Source organism: Oratosquilla oratoria, unplaced genomic scaffold (assembly GCF_046742065.1).
Source record: "Oratosquilla oratoria isolate Oo_2021 unplaced genomic scaffold, ASM4674206v1 SCAFFOLD175, whole genome shotgun sequence".
Lineage (NCBI taxonomy): Eukaryota > Metazoa > Arthropoda > Malacostraca > Stomatopoda > Squillidae > Oratosquilla > Oratosquilla oratoria.
In genome coordinates, this window is record NW_027467528.1 from 91,091 (window position 1) to 111,253 (window position 20,163).

At 39.3% G+C, this 20,163-nt stretch overlaps 1 protein-coding gene across 1 annotated transcript; it reads left to right on the plus strand.

Annotated features, from left to right (window-relative positions):
- The first annotated feature begins 3,390 nt into the window (after positions 1–3,390).
- Positions 3,391–19,471, plus strand: LOC143022787 (uncharacterized). Its single transcript, XM_076181152.1, has 2 exons — positions 3,391–3,464; positions 17,518–19,471. Exon 2 carries the CDS (start codon positions 17,772–17,774, stop codon positions 19,464–19,466), a length of 1,695 nt encoding a protein of 564 aa, XP_076037267.1. The 5' UTR covers positions 3,391–3,464; positions 17,518–17,771; the 3' UTR covers positions 19,467–19,471.
- The last annotated feature ends 692 nt before the right edge of the window (positions 19,472–20,163 follow it).

Consider the following 20,163-nt stretch of genomic DNA (forward strand, 5'->3'; position numbering starts at 1 on the left):
CCCTGGTGTTTTATTAACTTTGAGTTTATCTATGCCTTTGCTTTTACTTTTAGGAATGTGCCCTTTGGGGGCTACAAGGAGAAGGATGCCTAGTCCCAATCCCCGTCCCTTTCTTCTCGCCTCTTACGATCCAAGTGGGAATACTTGGTGGCAGTATTCTTTTCCCCCACCACAGGAAATTCACCCACCACAGAAAAAGAATACTCAGAGAAATGGTACAGGACAGCAACAAGGGGTTGGGGGACAGCATAATGGAGGGACAGTCGCAGTATAAAAGTGTCATCATTTCTCTATGAACAGTTTTCCTCTATTATAGACAAAATGATGTGTGGCTCTGGTCCGTAGGGGCGCCCCATATAGACCCTAAAGTATGGACTGCATGCTACTTTGCCACAATAACAAGCAGCCAATACCCCAGACGGGGACGACACTGCGTTTGTGGCAGGATCGGAGGAGGGATTGAGGAAGTTGATGACAGAGTTCAGGAGAGTGTGTGATAGAAGAAAGCTGAAGATAAATGTGGGTAAAAGTAAGGTGATGAGATGTACAAGGGGTGAAAGTGGCAGTAATCTAGAAGTGAGCATTAAGGGAGAGCAACTGGAAGAAATGGACAGTTTTAGATACTTGGGTGCAAATAGGGCAAGAAAAGGTGGAGTAAAGATGGAGGTAGAATGTAGATTGAGAGAAGCGAGTAAATGCCTTGGTGGATTAATAAGTGTAATGAGGAATAGACATTTGGGAATGGATGCTAAGGGGAGACTGTATGAAGGAGTGATTGTGCCAACAGCACTGTATGGAGCAGAAACATGGAACATAAGAGAGGAAGAGAGAAGGAGCTTGAATGTGTTTGAGGTCAAGTGTCTGAGAAGTATGATGGGGGTTACTAGGCTAGATAGGGTGAGAAATGAGGAGGTGAGGAGGAGAACAGGGGTGGAAAGGGAGTTGGGAGATAGGGTTGATGAAAGAGTATTAGGATGGTTTGGACACATGGAAAGAATGAGTGAAGAAAGACTAGTAAAAGAGGTATGGAAGGCAGATGTGGAGGGAGTGAACATGAGGGGACGTCCTAGGATGAGATGGATGGATGGGGTGAAGGGGGCTTTGGGGAAGAGGGGAATGTCTGTTGAGGAAGGACGGGAGAGGACAGAAGACAGGGGTGAATGGAGAATGGTTGTATATGGAAGATGTTGTGATTGCATGAGGTGCAATGGACGGGGGGATGGTGGGGTGAGGTAATGTGTGTGATCAAAATTTTGACGCAGCCCGAAGGGATTTCTCCCCGTCCTCTCCTTTATATGGGGGGGCGGAGAGGGGGGTCGCCGATTTAATGAAGCGGCCTTGCTGTGGATGTGCTGTGTCTTGCGACACTGCTTCTGACCCAGGGCAGTGGACAAGGTGCAGGGATGACCCGCCATCTAGGAGGTGCTAAGATGGGAGGGAGGGTGGAGGGGTGTGGAGTGTTTTCAGGGATGGAATGGGTGGGAATGATTTTATGCCTTTTCCTTTTTGGCTACCTCCCTAGTAAGGGGGGAAAATCCTTGGTATATGTATGTATGTATGAGTTTATCTATACACCTTTTAATTTTTTCTTTTGTTATATTTACCGTAGCGAGTAAGTTTACCCTGGACTTTTCACAGGTTTCATTTTTGGAATTCACTTTGAGGTGTTTCGTTTACGAATACCGAGCTAAAATAATTGTTTAATATATTACACATTCCTTCATTTGAATATTCAAGTTGACCGTCAGCAGATAATAGTGGACCAATGTGATTCCTAACAACCTTTTTATCTCTAATGTAACTATAGAATTCTCTGGGATTCTCTTTGGATTTATCAGCGATGTTCATTTCGTATTGTCGTTTTCTTTTTCTTATTGTCTTTTTTAAATCTCTCTGTATTGATGCATAATTTTCATAGTCATTAGATGCACCCGAGCACTTATATATCTTATAAGCCTGTCTCTTTTTAGCAATACTTTTTTCAGTTTCTTTGTCGAGCCACTTTGGGCGAGCCTGATTTGGGGGACGTCTGTCCTTAAAAGGAATGTAAGTTTGAATCATCTTAGTGAGCGTATTTTGAAATATTTCCCACATCTGATCTACAGGTCTTTCTTTTAATTTTGCCTCCCAATCTGTAAGCTGAAGCTCCTGACGTAATCCTATGAACTGAGCTTTACTGAAATCGGGTATTTTAGAAACACAAGTATCTATTCTAAAAAAAGAAAAAAAAAAAAAGAAATAGGAGTTTGAATCTAATTAAGTTGTGATCGCTATTTGCAACAGATTCACTGACTTCTACATCAGTTACCATGCTTTCGCGGCTAGTGATCAATAGATCGAGTAAGTTTTCATATATTGTGGGCTCTTTTATATGTTGAATTAAGTAATTGTCACCAAGAAAATCAATCAAGCGATTATCTGTATGGCCATGTTCAAGGGTCATCCAATCAATGTCAGAAAAATTGAAATCACCCATTATCAATAAATCCCGGTTGCAGAAACTAGACAGTTCTTGAAATAACAGTTTGTCGTCTGCTAATGATAATGTCTTTGGCCTATATATTACACCTATATTCATTTTTTGTCCATTTGTTTGGGTTAACTCAACCCACAAACTATCATAATCATCCTGTTTCACTTTCTCTAAAACACAAGCATGAACATTGTTTTTAACGTACAACATAAGACACCCACCTATCTTGTGGTTTCTATCCTGATGAAAGTGTTTAAATTCCGCAATATTAAATTCAGCTTCGAACTCTGTACCATTTAACCATGTCTCAGTTATTCCTATCATATCGAGATTTTCGCTTTTGACATACGCCTGTATTTCTTGAAATTTGTTCTTAATACTACGAGCATTAAAGTACATGGTTTTAAGAAACTCGTGATTATTTCTATTTGACACATTTTGAGTTTCAATATCATGTCTTACATTATCATTTTGTTTTTTATTTATATACCTTGCTCTATATCATTATTTGGTCCTTCATTGACATTCAATGCCTCATTAACATTTCTTCCATCAAAATTAACACTTCCCCCATTAAATTGTCCAGCTAGCTTAAAAATTGGAGATGAGGCAACGCTACTCTAACAACAGCGCTCCAATGTAGCAAGTAGCGTATAAATTGGAGATGAAGCAACGCTACTCTCAGAACAACTCTCCAATGTAGCGAAAAAAATATATATGTGGGAACGCGTGGGCAAAACATACGCTCGCGCTTATGTATGTTAAAATCTTGTACCAATTACTAGTTATTGGGGTAACGGCCGTTACTGGATGTAATAATCGCCCATCCCAAGAACCCAATGTTTAGGAGAAGGACATGAGGAACTGGAAGAAGTTAGCTGGGTAAAAGTAGCTATTCGTTACTAATGTAGCTATTCGTTGGAAGCGTAGGTTAATAACAATAACAAATATGGCTGATTCTGAGTTCAGCGCCGTAATCCCTACATAGAAGGTAGAATCTGTGTTTGTTATTTGATATTATGCGTTATTTTTTAGACGTCTTCTGCAACAGTCATTACTCCATGTGTAAATTCTCCCCACCCAAAAACCCCGATTTCCCACATTTCCCCCCAGATCGTTCGGGAGTAGAGGTAGGCCTAAGTGCATTACTTTAACAATTAATATCTTAAAAACTACTCAATTGTGCAGGAAATGAAGTACACCATCGTTCATATCACAACATCTATCACACATGAGCCAAATATCAAGTTCTATGGTTGGGTGAATTGGTAAATTGTCCCCAATGATTTCAGCGCTCATTACATGATGGTTATAAAGTCTATTCCATTTGTTGATCACTGTTAATCAGGTCTTGTCTATTTCCTTCTTAAACCTAGTCAGATTTGTACAATGTCGCTCCATTATTTACTATGAGTCCTGCCCTGCTAAATGATAATCTTGACCCGTTTTGATATTATATGATATCACGTTGCCGTCTTTGTTTTTCCAGTTAAGTTAAGGTGCATAAACATCTCTATGTAACAGATTGTTGCCCAGTTCTTCAATCAGCAGTTTTGAATATATTGATATATGCTAGGAACAATATCTAACAAATCCTATATTAGCAATCAAACCCCACATATCTTCAAAACATAACCGATGTTCTTAATCGGCTTATTATGCCTGTGAGCAAGACTTTTATTTTACACATGCCCAATCCCGGATGAAAAAAACAAACAAAAAAACACCAGTACCGCTATCATCTCACCACTACTTCCTGCACATAATGACTGTTGGTAAACCACAGCTTGTAAAAAGTCAGATCGTAAGGAGGTAGATTTCTGGATTACGAAACAAAAACAGATTAGTTAGCCTACCCCTTGATAGAGCTTATGATTTAAGCATTCTTAGCTCTGTTGTGACAAATATATTCGCTAAGTAGGGATAAACCATGTAGAAAAAAAAACTAAAAGTGCCTTTGTACATTTGCAAGAATATTTGAAATAGTTTAGACATTTGTGAGATGCTGAAGAGTGTCACGAAAGTGATAAGCAATGAAGGAAGCCACAGACACAGGTAAAGAAAAGATTATTGTAGGCATTTGCCAGACAGAGCCTACATGATTAGATTGATGCCTGGAAGTTGCAGGCCATTATGGTTGTAGCTGTGTAGGTGTTGGGTACTTTAGAAAGAATGCTGTAGGTTAGTAACGAGATCAAATTAGGTATTGTTCTGTTGAAAGAAACCAAGCGTTTCAAAAATTGTAGAGGGGGCTGTCTGCAGGGAGGTTAAATTTTGTAACCTAACATGTCTTGGTGTTTTAAAAATTGCTGCCGACATTACAATGAATTCATTGTATGGGCTAGCAGATGATATAGGAAAGGGTTGCAGACTGGCAAACATCTGTGTGAATACTTGAAATTATTATTAGGTAGAATCATTACTAAACATTTATTGTAAAAAAAATATATATGTATGGAAGAGAATGAAAATAATCTTGTATAAAATGATCTTGTATCGAATACAAGAAACAAATACCATTGAAAAATCTATTTTCCATGAGAGAGAGAGACTGAGCAGGTTAGATATGGTCAGAATAAGAGAATACTGTGCTTGATGTATCGTTTATTTGAACAATGTTGTCATTTCTCGCACTAATCACTGCCTTTGCATGTTTCTCTAAATCACAATACTTATTTCCCAATGCAGTCCTCAGATGGGGGTGGGGGTATAATACAAACTAGTGATTTCCAATTGAAATAGAACACCTGATTTGGTCAAATCAACAGGAAAATTGTTGGGAAAAAAATTGCTTGTTGGGTGTTTTGCTAATGTCAGGATTTAGATCCCTGAATGCAATATAACTTTGGATTATACAATATGTTTTTAATGCAGTGTCAAAGCAAAAAATATGCCAGGAGATCCTATTCATAACAAGGTCTGTGTTTCTGTCACGGGATGAAGTTTATGGATTCCCTAGGCACCAAGAACTCAAGTTTAAATGCCATTAGAGGAAAACTATTGACAGCAGTCATGTGATACATGCTTGTCAGGCACTGGCAAGACCAGAGGCCTCCAGAGTGGTTGATGTAGACCCATGGCAGTCAATATGAGTATGCAAAGGGTCAATAAATGCTTGGGGGTTGATAAATACCTAACCTAACATTTTGGAGGGGCTCCTTTCCAACCACCATCTCTTGCTCCACACACATTTCTAATCAATTCGTTCCACTCTGATCCCTTCCTGGTATACCACATCTTCCAACTGGTATCCAGGCAGAATGCCACAAGATATAGGTAATCCATGTATAAAACACAAACAATGACATATTTTGCACACATCTATTTTATTTTTCCTATACAAAAAAGAAAACTGTGCATATAATGTTAAAATAGAGTTGATGACATTAAGATTCTTGATGCTACAGGCTGATTGGATTCCATTGAATGTTGAAACTGGTACTTGCTAAGAATTCCAGTTTTGAAAATTGTTTTACTCCCAACTCTGATGTTTCAGTGGAGGCTGGCCAGTTGCATCCTGTGCAATTATTGGCCACTTTATTGTCTTCCTTTCTAGGGAATTCATTAGGGTCCATACAGAGGAGTGATTATTTCCAACCAGAAAAAGAAATGATGGTAAAAAGATGAAAAAATAAAGGAATGGCAGTTGTTCCATTTTTCATACGTTGTGATGACTTCACATTACTTAGGTCATACTCTGATTTGAGGCTTCATTTGTAATCACACAATTCTAAGGGCTATAAGAACTTGATTTATTCTTGGTATCATGCTATACATCCATTTAATTCTTGTATGGCTTTAACATAATCATAAAGCACATACCAATGGCTATTTCCCAAGACAAGGGAAGTAGCCAAAAAACAAAGGTATAAAGTCCACTCCCACCCATTCCATCCCCACATACTGTACTCCACTTTCATTCACCCCTTCCTCCCTCTTATCTTAGCTCCTCATGGATGACAGGTCATTCCTGCATCTTGCCCACTGCCCTTGGTCAGCAAGACACAGGAACGCTGCTTCATTTTTATTGGTGACCCCCCCCCCCCTCTGCCCCCTCATGCAGAAAAGGAGAAGATGGGGAGAAATCCCTTTGGGCTGCATAATATCATTCACACATACTCCCTCAGCCCCCCATCCTCCACCCACTCCTTTCCATGCATCACAGCATCATCCATCCATACAGGACCATTCTCCATTCATCCCTATCTTCTTCTGTCATCTCTCTTCCTCTCTTTCCCAATGTCCTTCATACAATCTCCTTTTAGCATCCATTCCCAAATGTCTGTTTCTCATTACACTTTAATCCACCAAGGCATTTACTTGCTCTTCTCAATCTGCATTCTACCTCCACCTCCACTCATCACTTTCCTGCCACATTTGCACCCAAGTATCTAAAACTATCTCTCACCCTTGATACTTCCAATTTGCTACCACATTCTTCCCTTGTACATCTCATCACCTTACTTTTACCCACATTTATCTTCAACTCCCTTCTTTTGCACACCTTCCCAAACTCCATTACTAACTCACTTAATTCCTCTGATCCTGCCACAAGCGCAGTGTTGTCAGCAAACAACAACTGGCTTATCTCCTACATTTCTCCATTTTCTTTAACCATCTCCAATCCCAGGCCAATTACCTTTGCATTTACCTCTCACACCACCCCATCCATGTATAAATTGAACAGCCAAGGCAACATAAAATACCCCTGGCAAAGTCCCACCTTTACCTCAAACCATTTCTGATTCCAACACAGGCTCTACTACTCTCGTAAAAACTCTTGACTGCTCTCAACAGCTTCCCTCCTATCCCATGTATCTGCAATACCTTCCACAATGCCTTCCTGTCTACCCTGTTATAAGCCTTTTCCAAATCTATAAGTATCCCAAAAAACATCCTTACCTATTCCTAAAGTTTTCTCACATATCTGCCTTACCACAAAAATCTGATCCACGCAACCCCTACATGTCCTAAACACACACCGATCCTCACCAATTACTCCCTCTGTTCCTCTCCTACTCCTCTCAAACAAAACCCTTCTCATAACCCTTCCCAACTACACTAAACAAACTGATCACTCTGAAACTACTACATTCACACTTGTTCCTTTTTCCCTTGTAAAGTGGAACTATACAGGTACTCCACCAGTCCCCCGACACTCTACCTTCTTTTAAACAAACATTAAACAACCTCACCAGCCAGTCCACCATCACTGTCATTTTCTTAGCGCTTCCCACTGCATTTACCTTTCCTTCCTTATTCTCCTTCACATTTAGAAACTTCCTAAGATACACTGCCCATCTTCCTCTTACCACCGTTTCTTCCATTATTATCTCTCCATCTTCACCTTTTACCTTTTCTTCTCTGCTTTATTTCTTTCCAAAACACCTTTTTATTACTTTCAAAAATTTCTGTTGTTGTTGTTGTTGTCGTTCCCTAGACTGTCTGTCCGAGCAGTCCCGTCTCCCCAAGGAAGGCCACAGCCGAAACTGGGTTTTCCCACAAATCCTTTATAGAGTGTATGTTGTGTTGTTTGCGTGCATGATTGTGTATAATGCAGTCTTCCATTATGTGTTGTATGGTATGGGGTGAAGTGTTACAACCTGGGCAGCTGTTCACAACACGGTCGTCCAGCCTCTTCTGGTAGCTTAGAAGTGCTGGGTGGTGACCGCATCGCAGTCTGGCCAAGTGGACTCTGTCCTTACGTGGGAGAGAGGATTCAGAAGGGTGGATATCAGGGGGTCTGGCATGCAGCAGTGTGTTGTCTTTCAGTGTGTTAATGGAGCGGTGAGTGATATGATTATGAATATGTTTCCGGAGGCTGGTATTTGGTGGTTGTGGAGGAAGAGAAGAGAGTATCTGTGTGTAATAAAGGTCTTTGGGTGTAGTTTTAATGTTTCTTGGTGTGTGTGGGTGTTCTGCTATGTAGTGTAGCGGGTGTGATGTGTTTGTGGTGGCTGCAGCAAGTGTTTGTGTGCCTCTCATGTCGAGGTGGTCCCTGACTTTGAGGACTTTTGTTTCATGGTGTAAATGGTCTGTAGGTGATGTATTTGTGCAGCCTGTAATTGTTTTTAGGGCTTTGTTTTGTATGATTTGAAGGGTGTTGTGGTGTGTCTCACTGAGATTAGGAGCCCACGCAGGACTCGCATAATTCATCACTGAGCGTATGCATTGTTTGTATATTGTTATATTAGTTTCTTTGTTTTGTCCAAATGTTGTTCCAGTGATTGACTTAAGTGCGTTAAGTCTAGGTGTGCATTTGTTTTTTATGTTTGTGAGGTGTTGTTTGAAAGACATGGATGTATCGTATGTTACACCAAGAATTTTCGGTGTGTTTGTGTGTGGTATTAGAGTGTTGTTGATGTAGAGATGAGGTATGGATTTGTGTTCTTTTGTCCAGTTGGTGAGAAGTGTTGCTGTAGATTTGGTTGGCTCTATTTTGAGTCTGTTTGTGATGAACCATGTGTTGAGTGTGTCAAGGTAAGGCTGGATTATTTCTGCAGCTTTGTCTGTGTTACGATGTGTGCATGTGATTGTTATGTCGTCTGCGTAGGAAGAGATTTGTATTTCTGAGGTGTCTGGCGTGGGTAAGTCATGCATGTATAGATTAAATAATGTGGGGGATAGAACTGAGCCCTGTGGTACTCCGTTCTTAATGTTTCTGATGTGCGATGATTGGCCATTATATGACACATGAGCATTCCTGCCTGCCAGATAATTGGCCAGCCATCTTTTGGTGTTATTGTGCATGTCTGTGTTATATATTTTATTTGTTAGGTTGTGGCGGGGGATAGCATCAAAAGCTTTACTAATGTCCAATGTTACAAGAAGTGTTCTGTGGTGGGGCCTATCTGAATTGATGCCATCTAAAATTCTTTGTGTGAGGTTTGTCAGAAGAGTGTTTGTGGAGTGTAGTGGCCTAAAACCGTGTTGTGAGTCAGCAAGGGGAATATATGGTGTGACAAGTTTAAGTATTAGGCGTTCAATGACTTTAGAGGGGGTGCAGAGAAGTGTGATTGGGCGGTGCGATGTTGGGATTGTTGGGTCTTTGTTCGGTTTTGGAATGGTGATTATTTTACCATGCTTCCAGATGTCGGGTATAGTGTTGTGTGAATAGCTGTAGTTTGCAATGTTTGTGAGTGCGTGTATACCTTGTGGTCCAATGTGTTTTAGGTGGATGTTGCTTATGTTATCAGGGCCACAGGCAGATGAGTGCTTGAGACTATGCATTATGAGTTTTGTCTGACTGTCTATGAAGGGTGTATAGTCTGAGTCTGTGGGAAAGTCTTTCTTACGTCGAATGGTGCGTCGGTCGTCAGGGTGAGATGTAAGATGGCTCGTCTGTGCAAAATGACGTATGAGTGCGTTTGCTTGTTGTCTGTTTGAGGGTAGATTATCTGTTGTTGTGATTATTGCTGCGTGAGAGCGTGTAGTGTTAGTGTTGGATAGTGTGATGCTGTTGAGTGTTTTGTACAATTTGCTGGTGTTTGTTTTGTGATCAAGTGTATTGATAAAGTTTTGCCATTTCTGTCATTTTGCAATTTCTGTTATACCATTTTTTTGCCATTTGTCATTTTGCAATTTCTGTTATACTCTTACCCTATTTCACATCTCCCTCTTTGCTTCTTTTCTCTTTTCTTTGTACCTCTCATATGATTCTCTCATCCTGTTTTGTAAACACTCTATGAATGCTTGCTTCCTCTGCAACTTTCTTTGCTTCTTCATCCCACCACTTGCTCTTCCTTCTATTTCATCCCATCCTCCTTGTTCCACACACCAACTTTGCATACCTTGTAACTCCCTCCTTGAATCATCCCCATTCCTCCTCCACTCCTAGTTCTACCCTATCCTTCACTCCCTTTCATTGCTTAAATGAAATTTTTATATCTTATACCCCTTCGATTATTTTGGAGGAATACCTCAAAGGTTCATCAAGTTCTGGGCTACAGTTTTCCGAGTCTTTTTCTTTGTACCCTTATTATCAGTTCATCTAATGGTACTAGTTCGTTAATACTGCAGATAATATTGATCAACCCTGTCATTGGTTGGCTAATATTCCTATTTAGTGCATCTGCTGCAATGTTCTCCCTACCTGGAATGTATTCAAACTTAACCTCATAACATGGAAGTGTAGTAAACCAATTGGCTAATCTGCCTCAAATATTCTTATGTTTGAATAAGTTCTGAATAGCTGTATGATCAGTCCACACTCTGATTGGATATCCCAGTATCTTATCTCTAAAACTCTTTTGTGAATATATCACTGCTAATGTTTCCCCTATTGTAATGCATTGTTACAAAATCTCAATGTGAATGCTATCTGTTGCAATTTTGCAAAGAATGAGCTCTTTATCATAATTAGGAAAAATGAGAACTGGAAAACTAGTAAGTTTAACTTTCAACTTGTCAAAAGTTTGTTGTTGTTCAGGTCCCCAAATGAACTTGGAATCTCTCCACAAAAAGTTTAATAGACTAGATGTGTCTGCATATTCTTTAATAAACTTCCTATAATACCCTGTCAGAAGATTACAAAGGTGGAGCATGCCAACAGGAGGCCTTTTGGTCCATAACTAGGCCGGATACAGAAAAAATATATATGATAAAAAAAAATAATAATAAAAATTATGATAATATAAATGATAATAAATAAAATAAATAAATCAGTAAATAGTAAATCATAATAAATGGAAATCAAGCAAATGATAAATAAACAGACAAATAATAACAAACAAATAATCAAATAATATAAAATAAATGGCAGTCATTAAAGCATCTTGCTGAAATGTTTATCTAAACGAATCTTAAAGCTTCGAACTGAACTACATTGCACTGCCTCTGCAGGAAGTTTATTCCATTTATTAACTACAAGGTTGGTGAACTTGTTTCTACCCACTTCCAAATTAAATCTATTTCCTGACAGTTTGGGACCACTATTTCTTGTCAGATTCATTCACTGTAAGAAATTTGTCACTTTATCAAGTCAACTCTGAGTCTGCTTTTTTAGGGAAAAGAGATTCATATGTTTTAGTCGATTTTCGTATGATTTATTTTTGATATTTGGAATCAGTTTTGTGACTCTCCTTTGTACTTTTTCCAATCTGTCAGTGTCTTTAATGAAACTTCTTTCTCTACATTGTTTGGTACTGGGTAGTTCTGTACTGCCTCTACCTTAGAGTTCACTGTACTGAGTCCATGCCTTCTAACATATGTCTCAAATAAATGACATTGTCTTGTAAAAACTTTACTTTTTTCCAATTTCCCCTTAAACCTGATTCAATTGCTGTCTCTACCTTTGAGTTCACTGTAGTAAGTCCATGTCTATTTATCTTATGTTCCAAATAAATGACACTTGCAAAGTTTCACTTTCAACCCTGATTCAACTAGTCTTGAGAATACCTAATCTAATATCTTAAAGTGCACAGTTGCTGTTTGGAAAACTATTAAGATATCTAGAAATACACTGGCTGTGTTTCCGAACAACCCATCAAGTACTGTCTTAATTTCATATAAGTTATGGAATGTTACATAACTAAAATGGCATTTGCTTGAATGCATGATGCCTTGTTGTTGTAGAAAATGCTGTATAATCTTAAGAATCTTTGTGCATCTTTATCTGCCAGAAAGCTGATTTGAAATCAGTAGTGCTAAAATACTGATTCTCAGTTCCCAATTTTAAACCATTTATCCTAATTGATTCTGGGATGGTTAAAGTTTTGAAGACTACAGTGACGCCTTTCAACTGCACTTGTACTCTGGAGTGCAATAATGTCGACTTTATTATGCCACCTTCCACAATTTGCAAAGCTTCATTTGGAGTTGATGAATTCTGATTAATTTCTGGGATTTCTTGAACATCTGAGCTGTGTCCACTATGTGTGTCTTCTTCCTCATGTGTTCTCTGTTCTTGAATAGACCACTCTGACCCGCTACTATTCAATCTAGCATTGTTATCTTTCCCCATCAATCTCAATAGGTTCTCTTATCTCAAATACTGGCTCTAAATGTAGTTGATTTAAAAATGGGATTAAGTGTGATTTTGCTAAGATCCCTAACTCAGCCAGACATATGATCATGCCTTCTTTTCTCATTGTTTCAAATCCTATCACTAAATCTCCTAGGAAGACAGATTCTTCTACAACTATCCCCAGAATGTGCAAGTGCTCATTTTTATACAAAATAACATCCAAGTCAGTCTTACCTAATGCTTTTAACTGACTTCCTGTTACTCCTAGCAATGAGTAATGGATTGGTTCCAAGAGTTTCACTTCCGGTTTCATCCTTTTTAAGCACTTTACTGATTATAACATTTACTGCAGATCCTGTATTGATAAATATTTGATTAGGTCTATTAAATACTTTACCCAGAGAGAGGAGCCCTAGTACAGAAGTCCTTCCAATTGTTATTGTAAATTTATACACTTCACCTGTTTTACTTAATTTCTTTGCGTCATCAATAAGAATTTCAATTTTTTTTTTTTTTTTTTTTTTTTTTTTTTTTTTTTTTTTTTTTTGAGCTTAGACATAATAAGGCAGTTGAACCCTAAATTAAGTAGTTCCTCTTGGTCAGGGATGAGAATCTTGGTTAGATTAATGTAACCATTTAAAGGATATGGATGATATGGCCGCCATTCAGATTAAAAAATTTCTTTTGATTAGCTCTAGTGATGGAATTTCTTTGTTGGTTCAATTTCTATAAAAAGGCTGTCAATATATCCTTGCCGAGTTGTGATGTCTTCTCTTGTTTTGTTGAATTTGTTGTTATCGTGAAATTTACAAGTTCATGTTCTGTGACGGATGATAGTTTATGATTAATTCATATACGGGCATTTGATGGAGGGCAGTAATTTCCGCCTGATGATCTGAATGAGTCGTGAGAACTTTTGTGTTAGATAATTTGAGTTAGATGACTCCTCCATGAGCTCTAGTGTCTCCGACAGTTCTGATTAGAATGTACTTTTAACTATGTATTTATGTAATATGTTTCCTCAAGTGAGTCGCATTCAGTATTGGTTTGTAATATTGCCAGCAGTTATAATTGGTACATGGATTGGACAGTGGCTCATGTCGGAGTTGATCTGGCAACTATGTGTTTGTTTACATTGTAGTGAAAGAATAGAAAAGGGTAGTAGCAAACACCAGTTTGCCATTTGTTGGCAGAGTCCACTATATGAAGTTCATATGAGTGTGTATTGATATGACCAACTAAGTAATCAGTGACCAACATTAACAGCAGTCAAGTGGTGGTTGTTGGCAAGTAGCATGGATACATAAATGGGCACCTCCTCAAGGTTAGGTATGTTAAGCAGTATTTTGCTATGTGATACAGGGCTGGGACACTGTAAATGGTGTGGGTATGATGTGCATACATTACATGTTTATGAGGGTAACCAATTCTATTTACAAAAGATTACAAAGGAGGAGCATGCCAATAGGAGACCTTTTGGTCCATAACTAGGTCGGGTGCAAAAAGATATAACTATAAATACAAATAGTAGTAATATAAATAGTGAATAGGTAAAGTTAACTAATAAAGAGATGTGCGATTAAGTACACATTCAATTCACTTGGGGAGCATCTTTGGTAAAATTATTCTTTGGTTATTAGGAATCAAAATCTCAGAGGGAACCAGCAACTTGGGTTCAAGTCGATGACTCAGCATCTGCTCATTGAGAGAGCATTTACATGATGTGCAAAGTCAGATTTTCGTGGTAAGGCAGATATGTGAGAAAGCTTTGGCAAAGGGTTAAGATGTTTTTGGACCTTTGAGTATTTGGAGAAGGGTTTTGACAGGGTAGATGGAAAGGCATTGTGGGAGGTTTTACAGATATATGGGATAGGAAGAAAGCTGTTTATAGCAGTCAAGATTTATTTATTTATTTATTTTTTTTTTTTTTTCAAGAGTAGTACAACCAGTGCTAAAGCCATAAGGATCAATGAGAGGATATCGCAGTTGTTCACGCAACTGGGATACCACTTTCTTGATGGTTTCTCATTTCTAGGCATCATGACTTATATGTTTTTGATGGAATCCACCAAACTCACAGAGGCAAAGATGTTCTTACAAAGTGAAGTTCCTCAGGGTTCCGTTCTTTGGCCACTTCTCTTCATAGTATATATTAGTGATATAGACCACGGACTGAAATCTATTGTCTCCAAATTTGCTGATGATACAAAACTGCATGGAATGGCAAACGATCACTTAAACTAATGGTCTGTAAATTGGCTAACGAAATTGAACACAAGTAAATGCAAGGTTATGCACATAGGTAGAAATAACAGTAAATACAATTACAAGTTATTTAGAAATTCGTTAAAAAAAGTGGATAGTGAAAAGGATCTGGGGTTGATTATCAGTAATGTTCGCAAAACATCTAAACAATGTATTTCAGCCTCTGAGAAAGCAAATAAGTTTCTAGGACTGATTGTGTGGTCTTATGACTTCAACCACAGTTGGAATATGCCGTTCCCTTATGGTCACCAACAGATTGGAAAAAGTACAACAGCGAGCCACAAGACTGATTCCAAATATCAAAAATAAAAGATATGAAAATCAATTAAAACATATGAATCTATCCCCCCCCCAAAAAAAAAAAAAAAAAAAAAAAACGTAGACTCAGGTGACTTGATACATGTCTAAGTTTTTTAAAGGGAATCGACAACATTAAAAGTGACAACATTTTCACACTGTTATTATTTCTCAATTTGTTTATTATTATCTGTCCATTTATTATTATTATTTACTATTTACCTGATTGTTTATCATTTAACTTTACCTATTTATCTATTTATTCTTATTCGTCATTATTATTTTTTTGTACAGTATTAATTTATCTATCATCATTATAGTTTTTTCGCATCCGACCAAGTTATGGACCAAAAGGTCTCCTGTCGGCATGCTTCTCCTTTTAAATCCTTTGAATTTGAAATGGAGAGAGCGAGTGGTTTGATGTATGGGTGGGACTTCGCCAGGGATGTGTTGTGTCGCCGTGGCTGTTCAATGTGTAAATGGATGGGGTGGTGCGAGAGGTAAGTGCAAGGGCAATGGGCCGGGGATTAGAGAAGGTTAAAGAAAATGAAGAAATTTGGAGGAGTTAAGGAGGTTAGTGTCTGAGTTTGAGAAGGTGTGCTAAAGAAGGCACCGACGTGATGTTTTCCGAACCAACGGTTATCCGAGTCAGACCGTATGGAAATGGACGAGGACGCCGCAACGTACCGAGGAACCATCCCCTCACACAGGACACAGGGTCACAATTCTGTACATTAAAGGTGCATCAGTGGTGACGGCCAGGATACTCCGGGACAAGAACATACAGGTAGCACATGTACCACGCAACACTCTGCATCAGAACCTCACCAGGGTCAAGGACATGGAAGCACCCACTCAGTAGTCGGGTGTAGTGTACCGCATTGGCTGTTTGGATTGTGATGCAGATTACATAGGAGAAAGACAAGAAACTCGCCACTAGAATTAAAGAGTATAAACAGGCAATTAAACGGAAAGATGCAGCCTCAGCACTTTATATATAAACACATGAACGAGCTACAGCACAACATTGACTGGGAAGGAGCCAGAGTGGTGCACAGAGACAGCTCAAAGAAAAGGAGAATATTTGTAGAAGCGTGGACAACAAAAGAAGTTAGCGTAAATAGGTGCATAGACTTAAATCTAATATACCTGGGCACTAGAACACAATGACAGACTCAACATAAAGTGAGAGAGTACAGGGTGAACAAAGGTCACAGTGTGTATGAACATGATTTAATTTAATTCCTTTTTCGTGCGAGTGTGTAGTCCACTTTTTTCACTTGTTGTATAAGTTGCATTTTATTCTATTGTATTTATTCTTTGTAAATAAAAATGTATATGATCCATTATGTATAATTGGGTATGTAAGGTTGTGACCAGTTATCCGGTTCCCGTAACGACTGGAGGAGGAGGAGGAGGAGGGGACCCGGACAGCTTCGGTATCACGGAATACCTCTCCCAGTTCCAACCACGGCCAATATATTAAGCTTTTTGTCCACTGTATCTCATTACGCCCCTGAAGACGGTCCTAGGACCGAAGCGTGGGCATTAAACATCTCACTTTATTAACACGGGTAAAAGCTTGGCGGGATGCTCTTCATTTTTGTTTGCTGTTAGCCCAAAAAGTCATCTGCAAGACACTCCCTACGTGACATACGCAAGATTTTGACAGCAAAGCAAGTAGTGTGCCTCTACGTTAAAGGATTAATTTGTCTTGTTCTTCATTGGTTCTGATCGCCGCTGCCAAATTTGTAGATAGAAAGAAGGCGACGTATTAAACGTGTTCAGTGTTTACATTCTCTAATGCCAGACATACAATTACTACAGGCATAAAGTTACAAATTCGTGAGTGAACACCATAATTGAATCTGGAGAAAATTGTGTTGTCATTCTGATTTATGAGTAAAATAAACAATGGACGTAATTTTTTCACAAATTTAATTGCAACTCATTTGTATTGACCTTTGTAACAGTGAATCCATTACTCGATAAGATAATCTCAAAAGTTTGTTTTAGTACTGGTTGATTGAGGGGCAAGGTTGAGTCTAACCTAACACCCCCCCCCCCATGTAGGAATAGGAGATAAGTATGGAATTTCAACCCACAACTAGGCGAAAGGCTCTGCCATCCCTTTTATAGGAGGAAAGGGTCTGTTGGTTTGTAATATTGTCAGCAGTTGCAACTGCTACACGGATTGGACAGTGGCAACTGTGTGTTTGTTTACACTAAGCAAACAATTACTAATGTTAACAGTGGTGGTGGTGGTTGTTGGCGAGTTGTGTGCCCGGGTAGGTGGGCACCTATTCGAGGGCTAGGACAATGTAATTGGTGTGGATGTCATGTGAACACATCCCATTTTCATGAGTGATTTTAATAATCGATTTTAATGTGTGCTTTTCAGTAAAATATTCTTATAATAGGGGATGGCATGTATGAAATGGTTTGGGTACAAAACACCCACAATCCTACTATAACAAATCTCAAAAAGTTAATGTCAATCTTATTACATTTTTTCCAGAAAGGTAACCATCAACATTTCTGTGGGAAAGTTATCCATAGATTCCATGTATTTGTTATGCAACAAAGAAAACCCCATGTGGCATCTATACCTCAGCTGTCTCATGAGGAGAAACATTTCTAGTGCGACCTATTTTATGCAGTTTTCTCAACAAAATATTACCACATATATCACATGATGACATAGTAGAGAAGCCTTTCCAGTGTGACTTGTGTGATTCTACTTTCTCGCAAAAGGGTGGTCTCAAACATCACATGATGACCCACACAGGAGAGAAGCCTTTCCAGTGTGATTCTGCTTTCTCACAAAAGGGTCATCTCAAACATCACATGACCCACACAGGAGAGAAGCCTTTCCAGTGTGACTTGTGTGATTCTGCTTTCTCACGTAAGGGTATTCTTAAAGATCACATGATGACCCACACAGGAGAAAAGCCTTTCCAGTGTAACTTGTGTGATTCTGCTTTCTCACGTAAGGGTAGTCTCAAACATCACATGACCCACACAGGAGAGAAACCTTTCCAGTGTGACTTGTGTGATTCTGCTTTCTCACATAAGGGTAATCTCAAAGATCACATGATGACCCACACAGGAGAGAAGCCTTTACAGTGTAACTTGTGTGATTCTGCTTTCTTACATAAGAGTAGTCTCAAATATCACATGGTGACCCACACAGGAGAGAAGCCATTCCAGTGTGACTTGTGTGATTCTGTTTTCTCACAAAAGGGTAGTCTCAAATATCACATGATGACCCACACAGGAGAGAAGCCATTCCAGTGTAACTTGTGTGATTCTGCTTTCTCACGTAAGCGTATTCTCAAACATCACATGATGACCCACACAGGAGAGAAACCTTTCCAGTGTGACTTGTGTGATTCAGCTTTCTCACACAAGGGTAATCTCAAAGATCACATGATGACCCACACAGGAGAGAAGCCTTTCCAGTGTGAATTGTGTGATTCTGCTTTCTCACAAAAGCATGGTCTCAAAGATCACATGATGAACCACACAGGAGAGAAGCCATTCCAGTGTGACATGTGTGGCTCTGCTTTCTCGCAAAATGGTGATCTCAAACGTCACATGATGACCCACACAGGAGAGAAGCCTTTCCAGTGTGACTTGTGTGATTCTGCTTTCTCACATAAGGGTGGTCTCAAATATCACATGATGACCCACACAGGAGAGAAGCCTTTCCAGTGTGACTTGTGTGATTCTGCTTTCTTACGTAAGGGTATTCTCAAAGATCACATGATGACCCACACAGGAGAGAAGCCTTTCCAGTGTAACTTGTGTGATTCTGCTTTCTCACATAAGAGTAGTCTCAAATATCACATGATGAACCACACAGGAGAGAAGCCATTCCAGTGTGACATGTGTGGCTCTGCTTTCTCGCAAAATGGTGATCTCAAACGTCACATGATGACCCACACAGGAGAGAAGCCATTCCAGTGTAACTTGTGTGATTCTGCTTTCTCACGTAAGGGTGGTCTCAAATATCACATGAGGACCCACACAGGAGAGAAGCCATTCCAGTGTGACTTGTGTGATTCTATATTCTCACAAAAGGGTAGTCTTAAATATCACATGATGACCCACACAGGAGAGAAGCCATTCCAGTGTAACTTGTGTGATTCTGGTTTCTCACGTAAGCGTAGTCTCAAACGTCACATGATGACCCACACAGGAGAGAAGCCTTTCCAGTGTGACTTGTGTGGTTCTGCTTTCTCACACAAGGGTTATCTCAAATATCACATGATGACCCACACAGGAGAGAAGCCATTTCAGTGTGACTTGTGTGATTCTGCTTTCTCGCAAAAGGGTAATCTCACACAGCATATGAGGACCCACACAGGAGAGAGGCCTTTCCAGTGTGACTTGTGTGGTTCTGCTTTCTCACACAAGGGTGATCTGAAACGTCACATGAGGACCCACACAGCCATTCCAGTGTAACTTGTATGATTCTGCTTTCTCGCAAAAGGGTCATCTCAAAGATCACATGATGACTGACACATGAGAGAAGCTATTTCAGTGTGACCTATGTGATTCCACTTTTTTCACAAAAAGGGTCACCTCAAATGTCACATGATGATCCACGAATCCCGGAAAAAAGACCCACATAGGAAGATCCCTGGGCGGAAAGAAGCCCCACCGGAAAAAAGCCCCCAATTTATAGATGATAATTCTTATTAATAACAGTAATACTTATTTTAAACAAAACCTAGTTCAAAGGGCCCGGTGAGTTGGTTTCACATACCGTGAGGTTAAGGTGTTTAATTGCATTAAAGGTGTGAAGTAGACTTCCCTAATGGTGTGGGTATACAAGTCCCACATTCATCACAGTATCATTCATATCATTAGTGTGTACTCATGTGTGTGGATATATATATTTCAACATGGAAATGATAAAAAACAACAAAGGTGGACAGAAAGTTTGTTACGATGGTCATATGTACACGAAGAAGAGTGTGAACAAAACGTCTATACGATGGGAGTGTCCAAGGAGAAAAGCTATGAAATGCAGTGCAACACTGTACACGGACTTGGATATATCTATTGAAATCAAAGGTTCAAAACATAGTCATAATTCTAATACTGCTAAAGTAGATGCCACGAAGGCCAGAGTTCAAATGAATGAGCACGCTTCTGC

What these genes read in the sequence shown, in the direction of transcription:
- LOC143022787 (XM_076181152.1), top strand. Translation starts at nt 17,772, where the DNA reads ATGATGACCCACACAGGAGAGAAGCCTTTCCAGTGTGATTCTGCTTTC.